The following is a 13,232-nucleotide window of genomic DNA, read 5'->3' as shown; positions in this document are numbered from 1 at the left end:
CCAAGCCCTCTGCTCCCACACAGAGGAGTCACAGGAGCCGAGGCCCTGGCTGCCCTCTGAGCATGCTGCGGGCCAAGTGGACTGGCAGCTCCCACGGGCGCCCAGGGACACCTGAGGAGGAGGACCTGGCCTCCAGGACCCTGAAGGGTCTCGCGCACAGACCTTGGGGGTAGCACGCCCCCCACCCCCACCTCCCCAGGTCGAGGCAGCTGCCACGACCTGTGACCTGAGCACCATCCTGAAATCTGTTTGCTAGTAAAAGCTGTCAGGTAAGGATTTTGTGCATGACTAACACTGAGGCTGCCACCGAGCTCAGAGGCCCTCCCTGGCCACTTAAGCCACAAGAAGTAGAGACCAGACATTCTTCAAATGAAAGGAACTGATTTCAGTCCAAAACACAGAGTAACAAATCAGAGTACAAAAATTAAATTAAAAACTCACTCTACTGGGAACAACACTTGTTTTGCACTTTTCCCAAGCAACAAAATATCAGAGCCTAAAAGTGGGGCATGACGTCACAGGTGTCCAGATGGCCTGGTTGGGGGGCGGAGGGGGTGGGGGTGGGGGCAGGGTGGGCTCGGCTGGGCTCTCACGGCCAAGTCAGAGGGCCAATAGCCCGGAAGTGCCACAGTCCAGGGAGCGTTCTGGTGGGGCCACGAGCCTGCTGGCCTCCATTCTTTCACTAGGAAACCAGAGAAATCTATTTTTCTACCTCACAAACCTGTCCTGAAGAGTGTTGATTTTCGTTTCAAAGGTACTGAGGATGCTGGTAAGTGTTGCCTCAGGTGAATTTCAAGCGCAAGTCCATAAAAACTAGAAACTTGAGGCGGTACAAAACACAGCCTCCTCAACAAAAGCAGCTTCCTTCTCCAGCTCTCCTGAGCATTTCCAGGAACTCTGGCCAAGGTGACAGAATTTCTCACAGCACAGACGCTCAGACAGACAAACCGCCTGACCGACTCACGTGCTCCCCACCTGCACTTCTTTCACACCGATCCCCTTCATCTAAGGATCTGCTAGCCAGAGGCCAAAGCCTCTAGAACATTCCTCCTAAACACTTCCGGCTTGAACTGTTTACCCACAAAAAAGGAATTCCACTCTAGCTGTTTCTTTTCTACAGACCACCCTTAAAGTCATATTATCTGCTCATTAATACCTATTTCTTGTGGGAAAGGGGCCATGTCAGCTGCTTCCCACGCACACTGCTGTCGGGAGGACGTGATCCCGGGGACAACCTCAGGGCGCATCCGACCCCGCTGCGGACTTTACCTGGAGATGGCGGCCACGAAGGGCTGCAGCTCCCGGGGCTCATAGGCACGTGCGAAGGCCCAGCACACGTAGCAGGCGGCGTCCCTGACGTTGGTACCTACACTGCAGGAGCCCCGCTTCTCCTCATAGGTCAGCGCCTTCAGGATCACGGGAACAACTGGGCACAGGAAACAAAGACTGTGAGCACGGGGCCAGGGGGCGGCACGCGCGGCTTTTCGGCAGCAGCACGCCTGCCGGCTCCCCAGCCCAACCTAAAGCCACCTGGTCAGAAAGCACGTGTTTAGAAGGAAGATAGAAGTCGGTGGACACGTTTTTTAAAAAGCTGCCCCCAAATGACAGGAAGAGATGAAAGTGGGTACCGGAAGGCATGGAGATGCCTGGGGTCTGCTGGCCACAGGGACCACAGACATGAGACCGCCTCACCTTCGGGCCAGAAGGTAGCGCCCGACATCCCACCCTGGGGAGGAGAACCTGGGGCGCAGGGAGCCTTAAGTCGCTCAGTTTCAGAATCAAGAACCAGGATGACAAAGGAAACCAAGCCCAGGGTCACTTCTGTGTTAATTTTAGGGATAACCAAGATACGTTTAATTATCTAAAATATCTGCACTGTACAAAGTAATCTGAAGTACATAACAGATTATCCTTCTGGTTCCATTTGAAAATGAGTAATTTAATAATACCGCTCATGTGATTTTTGATGTAAAATATGAGAGAATTTTAAGATACATGGTAAGAGTATTAGAATGTTTAAAGGAGCTAAAATTTTAGCATCTTTATCTGTTAAATTTACCAGATTCATGTATTTCAAGTACTTGGGGAAGAGTTCACTTATTAAGACACGTAAACTATTTAAACAGAAAATAAAGTACTATATGTTATAGTCACGTACAGGGCTTTAAAAAATATGAGAATCTGATTGTTATAAATGAACTAATTTTTTATAAGCCTCTTAGGGGCACCTAGGTGGCTCAGTGGGTTAAGCATCTGATTCTTGATTTCAGCTCAGGTCATGATCCCGGGGTTGTGGGATGGAGCCCCACGTCAGGCTGTACGCTGAACGTGGAGCCTGCCTAGGATTCTCTTCTCTCTCCCTCCCTCTGCCCCCTCCCTACTCTCGTGCCCCCTACTAAAAAAACAAAAACAAAAACAAAACTCTTAAACAGGAAAATATGATAGAAAAAAACTAAAAAAATGTTTAATTTGCAATTCAGACGATATAAGTTTTTTTTAGAAGTCGCTATAAATGCGATTTTCGAAAGATACTCTGAAAGTCCCAATTTACTAATCTAAAACCAACAACGATGCTGCCATAAAGCACGCGGACAGCTCACCCTGGTGTTTAGAAAGTATGAAAAGTGGAAACAAGTGAACATCTGTTCTCAGAGAAGACGGAGTGATCATGTGTCCCCGCCCCCAGCACTGGTGGCGCTCGGGCAGAACCGCTTCCCAGCGCCTGACGCCGTAGGACGGGCAGGGGAAGGCCAGAGGCCACGGCCCACACCCTCGAGGGACACATCAGCTGCAGGTTGCCGTGGGGAGCGCGCCTGCGGCCAGGGCCTCCCGCGCTCCAGCAGCCTGACACCCCTGGCCGCACGGCGCGGACACGGCAGCTTCCCACACCGGGCAGGTGTCTGCCGCAGACAAGCACCACGCGTTTGCCCAACACAGGAACGGCCGACCAGGACGACGACGACGATCAACCACTGACACAGCAAAGAACAAAGCTAAAAGCCAGCACACCAAGTGACCGGAAGGCAGGACAAGAGGGGCCAGCCTCAGCCCCCCGTGCATGTGTGTGCCAGGGCCGCCCCAGGACGCGAGCGCCCGTCACGAGCACCTCACCGTGCACTTCACACCCTCTGGTCTGTTTAGCCAGACGAGCACCGTTACATGCACGCGGTCTGAGAAGACATTCCAGGTAGGATTCAAGAAAAATGAAGCAGCAATTACCCAAATGTGCAACTATCATCCTAGAAATTATCTTCCAGGAAAACATACCTAGAAATAGCCTTGGGCAAAAAAAAAAAAAAAAATCAAAAGAAACAACAGAAGGACTGTGAATATCAAACACAAATCTCCCCTCTGCCTTTTTGCATCTAAGGACTTTGATTCCATATAAATAGCAACAAAAAGTAGATTTGATTGTGTACAATTTTTTAAAAAAATTTTGTTTAACTTTTTATTTATTTTTGAGACAGAGAGACAGAGCATGAACGGGGGAGGGTCAGAGAGAGAGGGAGACACAGAACCCATAGCAGGCTCCAGGCTCTGATCTGACAGCCCAGAGCCCGACGCAGGGCTCGAACTCACGGACCACGAGATCATGACCTGAGCCGAAGTCGGACGCTTAACCGACTGAGCCACCCAGGTGCCCCTTTGTACAATTTTTATATACATATGATTATTTTTAATCAGATTGTAAAATGTTAAGATAAATTTACTTAAAGTTACGTAAGCAGACTCCAAAATAAGTTATCAAAACATAGAAAGCTCAAAGACACGGTGCTCTAGGTCACACATTTCCTCCCAGGATGGGACCAAGCCAGGCGCCTCCACCCACCGTCCCATGGAGCACAGGGTGTTCCGGGGCACCCACGCCCAGCACACGGAGGAAACCGCAGCTGGGACGGGCCTCCCCTCCTCTGTGCATGCCGAGGACCCCAAACCTTGGAGCCCACCCTCTTGCCAAGTTCTCGTTTCCTCAACTGAGCAGCAGCAGGACACCCTTCCTGGGACATGCCCCACATGCCACAGCGTCTGAAACTGGGCCAGAGGCCACACACACCATTTTCTGGGGCACAGTTTACAGCACGGTGGTCACCCCAGGGTCACCCACCCTTGCCTCCCCATCGAGCTAAGGCCTGCTCTCCCCACCACTGCCACCCCTCACCCCAGCTTCTTCTCGCCCAGCCCCTCCGTCACTGCCGCACCGCCCCTGGCTCTCAGGGCGGGTCTGTCCGACGACTCCCACCCAAGTGGCTCCTGGGGTTCCCTCTCGAGAGGCCCCAGCACCCCCACACGTTGCATCTCTCCAGGCCACACCACAGTGCTGCAGCGGCCCTGGAGCCTTCTCCATGCCAGGCACACTTCGCTGGGCGGGAGCCTCTGAAGGTGACAACGGTCTGCCTTCGTCATCCAGCACACCAGAAACTAAGCTCCATTTTCCGGAAGAACACCTATCAGTCCTCGTGAATGTCTAATGAGACCTCCAGTAAGACTCACAGGGCAGATACAAATGCCACAGCAAGCGAGAAGGCGCCATCATAGCTGCTGTACATGAAGGGGTTAAATCTAAGTGGTGATTTTTTACTTTTTGTCTGAACTTGAACTAAACCAACTCTGCAATGCTTCAGACTGGTCATCAGCAGTTCTACTGGAAATTCCACACCACCTGGAACTACTCCTCATCTTCCAGTGTCGTTCATATTCACTTTCCACACTCACAGGACAGCCCATTCGCAGCCCAATGGATGTCACAACTAATAGGCTATGGCACCTTTAGGAAGAAAGCATCATATAAACACAGTATCACTGCTACGCCAGGGCCCCTAAGACCGTTACTGTAACTCAGCTGCCCAGACAGCTCTGGGTAAGATCGTTCAGCAATTCTATAGCCTGAGGGGAATCTGGATGCTAACTGCTGAGTCCCAATTTATCGGTCCACTGGACAAAATCAATTTCAAGACAGACAACCATGAGTGACAGCGGCCAGTGCTGCGGATGTCGACTTCAGGCAGGCATCACACCCACCACCAACCATACTGAGAATGCTCAGTGCAACCGGTGAGAGGCCTGCTTCCATATGTACACAGCCCCCACCCCAGGCCTACTCGCCCTTGAGGTCACTCCCATCATACCCGCAGAACCGGACTCCGGGTCAGGGAACCCAGTGGTCTGTTCCCAAGAGGGAGACGGTTTTCCAAAGTGTTGCTTTGTTGGCCAGTGAAGTCAGTCAGCCATGAGGAAAAGGACACACAAATTGCTGGTTTGTATTCCACTAACGGACCTCCACCACCACTCACACACAGACCTTGCCACAGTCTGACCAACATTTATTGTTGGGCAAATTGACAGCCTAGTGGGTCCAACCTTTGTCCATGTGGCCCACTGTCTCCAGGAGTGGAAAAAAGGTCAGCCTCTGAGCACTAGCCTGCAGGCTGAGCCCTTCAGGACAAGGACACCAGACCAGTGGGGAACACGGGCCATGGTGACCCCCGGACACACACCCTGACTTTATCCCCAGCACCCACGCATGCCCATGTGCTGGGTCTGACAACGGGCAGGCGCTAGTCTTCGTCCTCCCACAGAAACAGGTCAGAGAAGGAGAGGCCCACGCCGCCCACCAGCCACACCCACCCACATGGCCGCCTGGCCAAGCTCCACCCAAGTCCTTGGCACAAATGCCCTCGATGTCTTAAACCTGTCATTTTCCTCGGAGGCCTCTGATGACCCCTCCGCTGACACCGGCAACAGACATCAGCAGCTGACCCTCCAGGGCAGGTGAAGAAGTGGCTGCCTGGACCGACACAGGCCTCACTACTGGACAGGGTCCCAGAGAAGACAGTGGGGATGCTCCCCTCACGGGCGCCACAAGGGAATCCGACTTACAGAAAGTAAAGCAGCTCAGAGGAGGAAAAGGGACACGGTGGATTTAACAAGAAAACTGAAACCTGGGCCTGTCAGCTCTGATTCACGCCATGTCGACAGCAACCTGAGGGGGAAAGGGGCTGGCGGGACCACCGCGGCCACCAGGCCTGGCCCTCTCCAGCCTCTGCTGTAGGAGGGCCTGGAGGACGAGACACAGCAGCCGTGCAGGCCACCGGGAACGACCACAAAGCCTGGGGTGGGGGGTAGTACCTATGGAGTAGAAACAGCTGTTAACCCCAAACCTGTATAAGAAGTCATTATCAGAGAAACAGTTCAAAAACTAACGACTCTTTCCAGATTCAACAGGTTTAAAATAAGGAAACTCTTCACTAGCTTTGAACAAAAACCTTTCTCATGGTTCCAATTACACACTGCAAATGCATGTCAAATATATAAGATTCCCCAGAGGGCTTCCTTTTGGCAACCCAGAGTCCAGAAATGTAATTTAAATACCCTTCTCTCTAGACAGCATGTCATTTGTCTAACGCCAAGTGCCTAAGGACAAAGCAGCCTCCAGGTGAGAGAAATGACTTAACCCCCAGAGTGCCACAGCTCCGCCACCCAGCTTGCGAGGTGCGCACCCAGGGGCGGGAGGGACCCGGGCATTCTTTGCAGAGGTAGAAACAGTTAGTCCATAAAAGAAACCATGATACAGCCAGCATAGAAGCTATGTCTTTTGGTAAGTCACCAATTATTCTAATTTAAAGAACAAAGTTGTCACTGAAGGCATTCACGGTATGGATGGAGTCTCCAGGAGGCACTGGGACAACACACCCCCCTCCCCGCCCCCGCCCGGTGGTGTGGGGCTGCACCTCCAGGGACGCAGGGGCGGAGTCACCCAGGATGCCCCAGAGCACACAACAGGGCTGCACGTGGAGCCACACTCAGACCCAGGGACAGCACTGGCTTCCCAGGAGCGGGTGTGGCCACCACCACAGAACCGCCATTTCAGTCACCAGTACAAATAGCCATCATACCTCCCTCAAAAATGTGGCCCAACTTGCTCAGGGAAAAAAAAAAAAGAAAAAACAGTGTTGAATTTGCTAGGGGGCAAGAGGAAATGATGGACAGAATATCTAGTTCTATAGACATTTTCATTTCCAGTTCCCATAGGACATTTTGAAAAGTGTCCCAAAGCTGGCCTGCAGGCAGCAGTGGCCACTCCAGACAGAGGAGAAGTACAGGCTTCTGTGCTGGCCTTCCCTTAGAGGGTGAGGGACCCCACCAACACTGGGAGACCTGTATCATCCCGAGCTGCTGGGGTGGGCCTCTGGCCCGTGCAGCACCTGGACCCACTGTCCCCTGCCCCAGGGGACTCCCTTTCCACGGAGAAGTCGCACAGCCATGAAGGCCCTTAAAACCCTCCCAAGCGCCTTCCCTATGGACAAGACCCCGCCTACCACTGCCCTCGGTGCTGTGGCCGAGAGCCAAGGTGCGTGTGAGTTCCCACCATACGTGTTTTTTAAATCAGAATAATTCGTGACTACCAAAAGAGGTAGCTTCTGCACTGGTTGTATCATGGTTTATTTTTGGACTAATGTTTCTACCTCTGCAGGTTCACAGTCCAGGCTGGGTGGACACCACTACTACAACACACATCAGCCACAAGAGAAATGGATCGCAGGAGAGAGGGAAGGAGCCACGGTCATACCTGGGGGCAAGGACTCCTGAAACGCCTAATGTGACTACAAAGCAAGACTGAGGCAAAGGACAAGTGGCATCTACCCTTCCACTGGACATGGCCCCTTGGTGTCGAGGGCAGCTCCCGCCACACCACCTGCCCGACTCGCAGAGCTAGGCTCACCCTCCACATCATTCAGCGGCTTCCCCTGAGAACAGGGACAGTAAGTCAGTGAAAACCACTTACCATATCAAACAGCCAGAGATTCAGATTAAATCTAGGTGGCAGGTAATAAAGAATCTGGGGGGGGGGGGGGGGGGGGCGGTACCGGGGCTGCTCTCCAGGACACTGACAGCCCAGGTCTGTACTGTCCCCAAACCATCCAAACCACCTGCAGAATCGTTCCTCAGAAAGTGGGGGTAATGACTTGTCTCAAAATCTGAAAACATTAAAACAAAATACTCTCTCAACTCCCTGAATGCCTCTTTATCTGCTCCATCAGAATCAAGTTGCATAATGTAACACCATATGTCAACTATATTCCAATAATCACAAAAATAAATAAACTGCAAGAGGTGGATGTACCCCATGACCCAGCGAGTGCACTCTTCAGCATTTATCCGAGATGTGAAGACTTCCCTGCACACAGACGCGCACGGCACCTTGCTCACGATACCAGCCCGGGAAACCATGCTCGTGTCCTTCAGCAGGTGAATGTTTCACCACCGGGCACAGCCTGCCGAGGACTACCACGCACCAGGGGACAGGAACAGACCGGCGATACTCGCCACACCTGATGCACCTCAGGAAATCCTGCCTAAGAAAGCCAACCTCACACGAGGCAGACGGCGGGCTCCCTGTGGGCGACACCGCCGAGCCGACACGCTATGGAAGTGCGGCATCTGGCGGCTCCGGGGGTGGCGGCGGGCACGGCAGTTCTGCCCGTGACGCCGCAGCCGGGCTCAGGGAGGCACCGGGACACCAAACATGCCTGGGGAACGTATGAAATGCCCACACACGGCGACGCCAGAATTTCACGCACAGAATTGAGGGGACTTGAGAGCAGCACGGCGCCTTCCAGCAGAAAGGCCTCGGTGCCCATCCCCCACAAATCACGAGAGCCCCGACAAGGCAGCAGCAAGGGGGCAGGCCCAGGCATGTGTTTTAGCCTAAGTTCAAGCTGGAAGGGAACCATGGGGTGAGAGGGCGGAGGCAAGAATGGGGAGCCACGAAAGGGAGCCACGCTCTTCACGTGTGGACCTGTGTTCCTCAAGACACGCACACGACACACAGGACCCACCAACCAATACAAGTCACCAAAGAAACCCAAAGGGTGAGAGAGCTCAAAATGTTTCTAAGATGAAACCGTAAAACGGCTGAAAGAAAAGGCCAGCAAATGTGGCCTACTCCCAGGCCGGGGAACCAATTTCCAACGGTGCAAGAAATCCGAAGGGAGTGACGGAGGATGTCGTGAAGTGTCGTGATCTCAGCACACCAACACACCAAAGCAAGTAGCAAACGTGAGTGAGTGTGCTGCGACGGCACTTACACGTGGAGAGCCCACACACACCCAAAACTAGGAACACCCCAACTCAGCAGAAAACACGGTGAGCACACCCGATGACCAACAGGAATCCCAACACGCGTACTGACACAGCGGGTGGGGGTCGCAGGCAGAGCGTCTACAGGCTGACCCTTGAACTGGCAAGTCGGCTGCGGGGCCTTTGTCCCTGAGGACATGATGCAGGCACCACTCTGTGTGCAAAGCCCTTCATGTGGACTCAGGATGTGACCAAGTAGTGGGGGCCGCCCCCCACTTGGTGCCTCCTGGCAGGTGTCCCCAAGGTATCCTGAGCACCTGCACTGGCGCAACCACTGCTTGTAACAACAGAAATAAACCCCTGGTGATGGGAATGGAGGGTTGAACCACAACGGAGACAACACGCTGCCATCCAAAACATGCCGTCGCCACAGGAGAACACTTGGAAGCCCAGCCAAACACCGTACTGTGACTCCAATCCTGATGACGATCGGGACTCTCTGCGCCAGGCCCTTCTCCACCTAATGGGAGGTCAGGACACTGCATCCGCCACAAGACACAGAGTGACAGCCCCTAGTGAGTCCGTGACTGGACTGCAAGCATCACACTGAGGGACCACAGCTTGCTCAGGGCCCCTATGAGCCCAAATACCAACAGTGCTGACTTCTAGCCCTTGGGGTAGAGGCAGGCACTAGGGAGGTATGGCCATGACCGAGAAAACACCATGAAGACTGGATCCCTGACATCCTTTAGGGCCATGGGCCTCTCATCACCTGTGCACCTCTTTCTTCCCCCTGTGGTCCCCTGGTTGCCAGGAGGCTTGACAAAGTGGCTGCAGAGTAAATGCCACCTGGATCACTGCGGTGGTTCCCATGAGGCAGGGCAAGAGGGTGCACCTTCCATGGGAACACCTACCTAGACTGTCATGAACATCTGCTTGCTTCCAAAGAACTCCTCAAGTAACCCCGGGCTCAACATGGCCTAGATTCTACCATCGTGACGTTGAAAATACAAACTTTCTAGACTTAACTGAAGACATCAGAAGAGTAGTTTTGTTTTGTTAATTTTTTTAGTGTTTATTTTTTTTTGAAAGCACGAGTAGGGGAGGGGCTGAGAGAGAGGGAGACACAGAATCCAAAACAGGCTCCAGGCTCCGGGCTGTCAGTACAGAGCCCGACACAGGGCTCGAACCCACGAACCGTGAGACCATGACCTGAGCTGAAGTTGGATGCTTAACTGACTGAGCCCCCCAGGCGCCCCAGAAGGGTGCTTTTTTGTTTGTTTGTTTAAAGAATTTTCAGGGGCGCCTGGGTGGCTCAGTCGGTTGAGCGTCCGACTTCAGCTAAGGTCACGATCTCGCGGTCCATGAGTTCGAGCCCCGCGTCGGGCTCTGGGCTGATGGCTCAGAGCCTGGAGCCTGCTTCCGATTCTGTGTCTCCCTCTCTCTCTCTGCTCCTCCCCCGTTCATGCTCTGTCTCTCTCTCTATCTCAAAAATAAATAAACGTTAAAAAAAAAAAAAATTTTTTTTTAAAAAAAGAATTTTCAAATGTCACTTTTTAAGGACTGTACTGTAAAATAACCTAAATGTCTTTTTCCTATTTTAATAAATAATCCCTTGTTTTTCTTTTTAAAAACTTCAACTGAAATACACCAAGACATTCAGACAGAACATAAGCAAAAACCCCTCTTTGCTTCTGCACACTGACCCTGAGAGTTCCCACCAGTCGGGCCCCACCAGTGGCACAGCCTGGCCACTTCCCCCGGCAGGGAGTTGTGAGAGAGGGGACCAGGGCTGCCCGCCAACACACACAGAGGCTTCAGTGCCCAGGGCCCAGAGTACGCAGAACTGTGCCCAGTGGCCTTCTGGTGCCAGGCTGCGCCTCCCACACATCCTCCCCACCCTCCACCACAGCCACCTCCCACTTGCCCTCTGAGGTTCACACTAGAAGGACGTGTCACGTGCTGAGGGGGTCCCCAGTTGCAGGCTGGGTGAGTCTGTGCCATCCAAGCCCGGTAGGGTCCGGAGGTCTCGCACGGGCGGGCCCAGCCTTCTCCCCAGATTGGGTGCGATTTCAGAGCAGGGCGCTGCGCACCCTATGACCTCAGGGTCAGAAAACATCACCTTTAGGAGCACAGCTTTCTATGCTGACTGGGCTGCCTGCACTCCTCTCTCCCTACAAAGACCACGTGTCATTCTTCAACTTCACACCACCAGCAGGTTCTCAGGCAGCAGTCCTGGCTCTGGCGACGAGAACCACCTCTGATGCTCCAGAATGTAGAGCACGGCTGCTCAGGCCCCTCCTGGAGACACTGGTCTAGGAGGACAGATCGCACTATGGCAAGAAGTCTGGCTCACCAGGTAGCCCTCCACCTCCTAACATCAGTCTGGGATGTTAGTGGCTCACATCCACCACTGGCAGAACCTTCCAGAGCCTTAATACCCATAACTTTGAGTTAAACCACCTAAAGTCAAAAACACATATATGGAATCTGCACTCAGATTATTAACAGTAAAATAAATAAGAACCAGAAACGAGCCTTATTCTTTATAATGCAGAGATCCTTTAAGACACACCAAAGAGGGGTGCCTGGGTGGCTCAGTCGGTTGAGCGGCCGACTTCGGCTCAGGTCACGATCTCGCGGTCCGTGAGTTCGAGCCCCGCGTCAGGCTCTGTGCTGACAGCTCGGAGCCCGGAGCCTGTTTCGGATTCTGTGTCTCCCTCTCTCTCCGACCCTCCCCCATTCATGCTCTGTCTCCCTGCCTAAAAAATAAACGTTAAAAAAATTTTAAGAAAAAAAGATACATCAAAGACTAACCTGGCAGTTGGGAAGGTGTTAGTACCAATTGCAGTGTTCACACCTGCACACATCCACGTACAAACGTGAATACAGGTGATACCATCTCTGAGTCACGATGTCACTCTGGGCCCAGTGTGCATACAAGCAACAAGACCCTCCAGTCCAACAGAACCGTGGCTGGGACCCCGACACCGGTGCGGGCACCCTGGGTTTTCTAGCTCCCCACCAAGAGAGGTCCCTCTTTGCTCAGGGCCCACTTGTAGCCATCTTTTTAAGGCTTCACGTCTCTGGTTAGCATTTAGACCCAGCACCTGCCCAAGAGCCCAATCCTCGGGTGTCTCAAGAACGACAGGTGACCATCCCACAGCTGTCTGCAGCCCTGGGGCCCCGTTCTCTGATCCCAGGCCCCTGCATGTGCACACGCCCGGCCTCTCCCCACACACTCTGCTGTCAGTGCGCCATCATATCCGTCCTGGAGGGACCACACCCAGCTCCACAAGTTCCAAATTAGGGAACTGTGAGCTCTACCAAGGAAGCATTTCTCACAAAGCAACTGGATGACCTGAGGATTTCGATTTCTAAATGCCAAGAATACGTGAGACAGCACAACACCTGAGAGCAAAAGTAAGGGTGCCCAAGACCACCACGGCCACATCCACAACCATGAGAAGAGCGTCCACAACTGCCCTGTTGATGGGGCTGCGGCCGTCATGAGGAGGAGATGTCCGTGCATCATTTAGAGCTTAGAGTCTAAACACTGAAGGCCCACATGTCCAAAGGCCATGGGCAGAAAAAGGGTTCAGTGTAAAGGCTGGAAATCCAAAGAAGAGGACGCCACGTCCTACTGGCCTGAGGCGCCGTGTTCTACTTCAGAGAAGCTGAGAGCGCCCTGCTGAGAGGCGCTAACATCCCCAATTTGCCATAACTGAGGACTCCGGCTCCCGTTCTGACCACCCCCTGGGGCCTAGCAGTGGCCTTCCTCCCAGCCCAGGCTGTGCGCCAGCCCCCCAGGGCTCCGCAGGAGCTCCCACCTCCCACACCGAGCCTCACCCCCTTGACAGCCGGCTGTGGTCATCGCCAAAGCACAGCACGACAGACTTGCACGCCGTGCAGATGAACAGGGTAACCTACGGGCTGGCCCTCTTGGCCAAGTGGTGAGGCCGGCTCAGAATAAAGAAACTACTTCCACAGTACTGGCTGTCCGGCCGCAGGGAACACGAGCACTACAGGGACGAGTCCGGTGACGGGAGGGCCTCCCGGAAGAGCAGGGAAATACTCTTCCACCAGGCCCTGCTCCCCCTGCACCAGCCCAACCGCCCCAGAAACGGGAGGACTTGAACCCCACACCACCACCA

The 13,232-nt window shown here is 53.4% G+C and overlaps 1 protein-coding gene across 1 annotated transcript in view; it reads right to left on the bottom strand.

Annotated features, from left to right (window-relative positions):
• Nucleotides 1-13,232, bottom strand: part of TBCD (tubulin folding cofactor D) — a 159,110-nt gene that overhangs the window by 66,167 nt on the left and 79,711 nt on the right. The window contains 1 exon segment of the mRNA XM_042916798.1: nucleotides 1,270-1,426. Within this exon segment, the coding sequence (XP_042772732.1) occupies nucleotides 1,270-1,426 (157 nt within the window).

Source organism: Panthera leo, chromosome E1 (assembly GCF_018350215.1).
Source record: "Panthera leo isolate Ple1 chromosome E1, P.leo_Ple1_pat1.1, whole genome shotgun sequence".
Taxonomy (NCBI): Eukaryota; Metazoa; Chordata; class Mammalia; order Carnivora; family Felidae; genus Panthera; species Panthera leo.
Note: the sequence above shows the minus strand (reverse complement) of the source record. Positions and strands in the feature narration are given on the sequence as shown.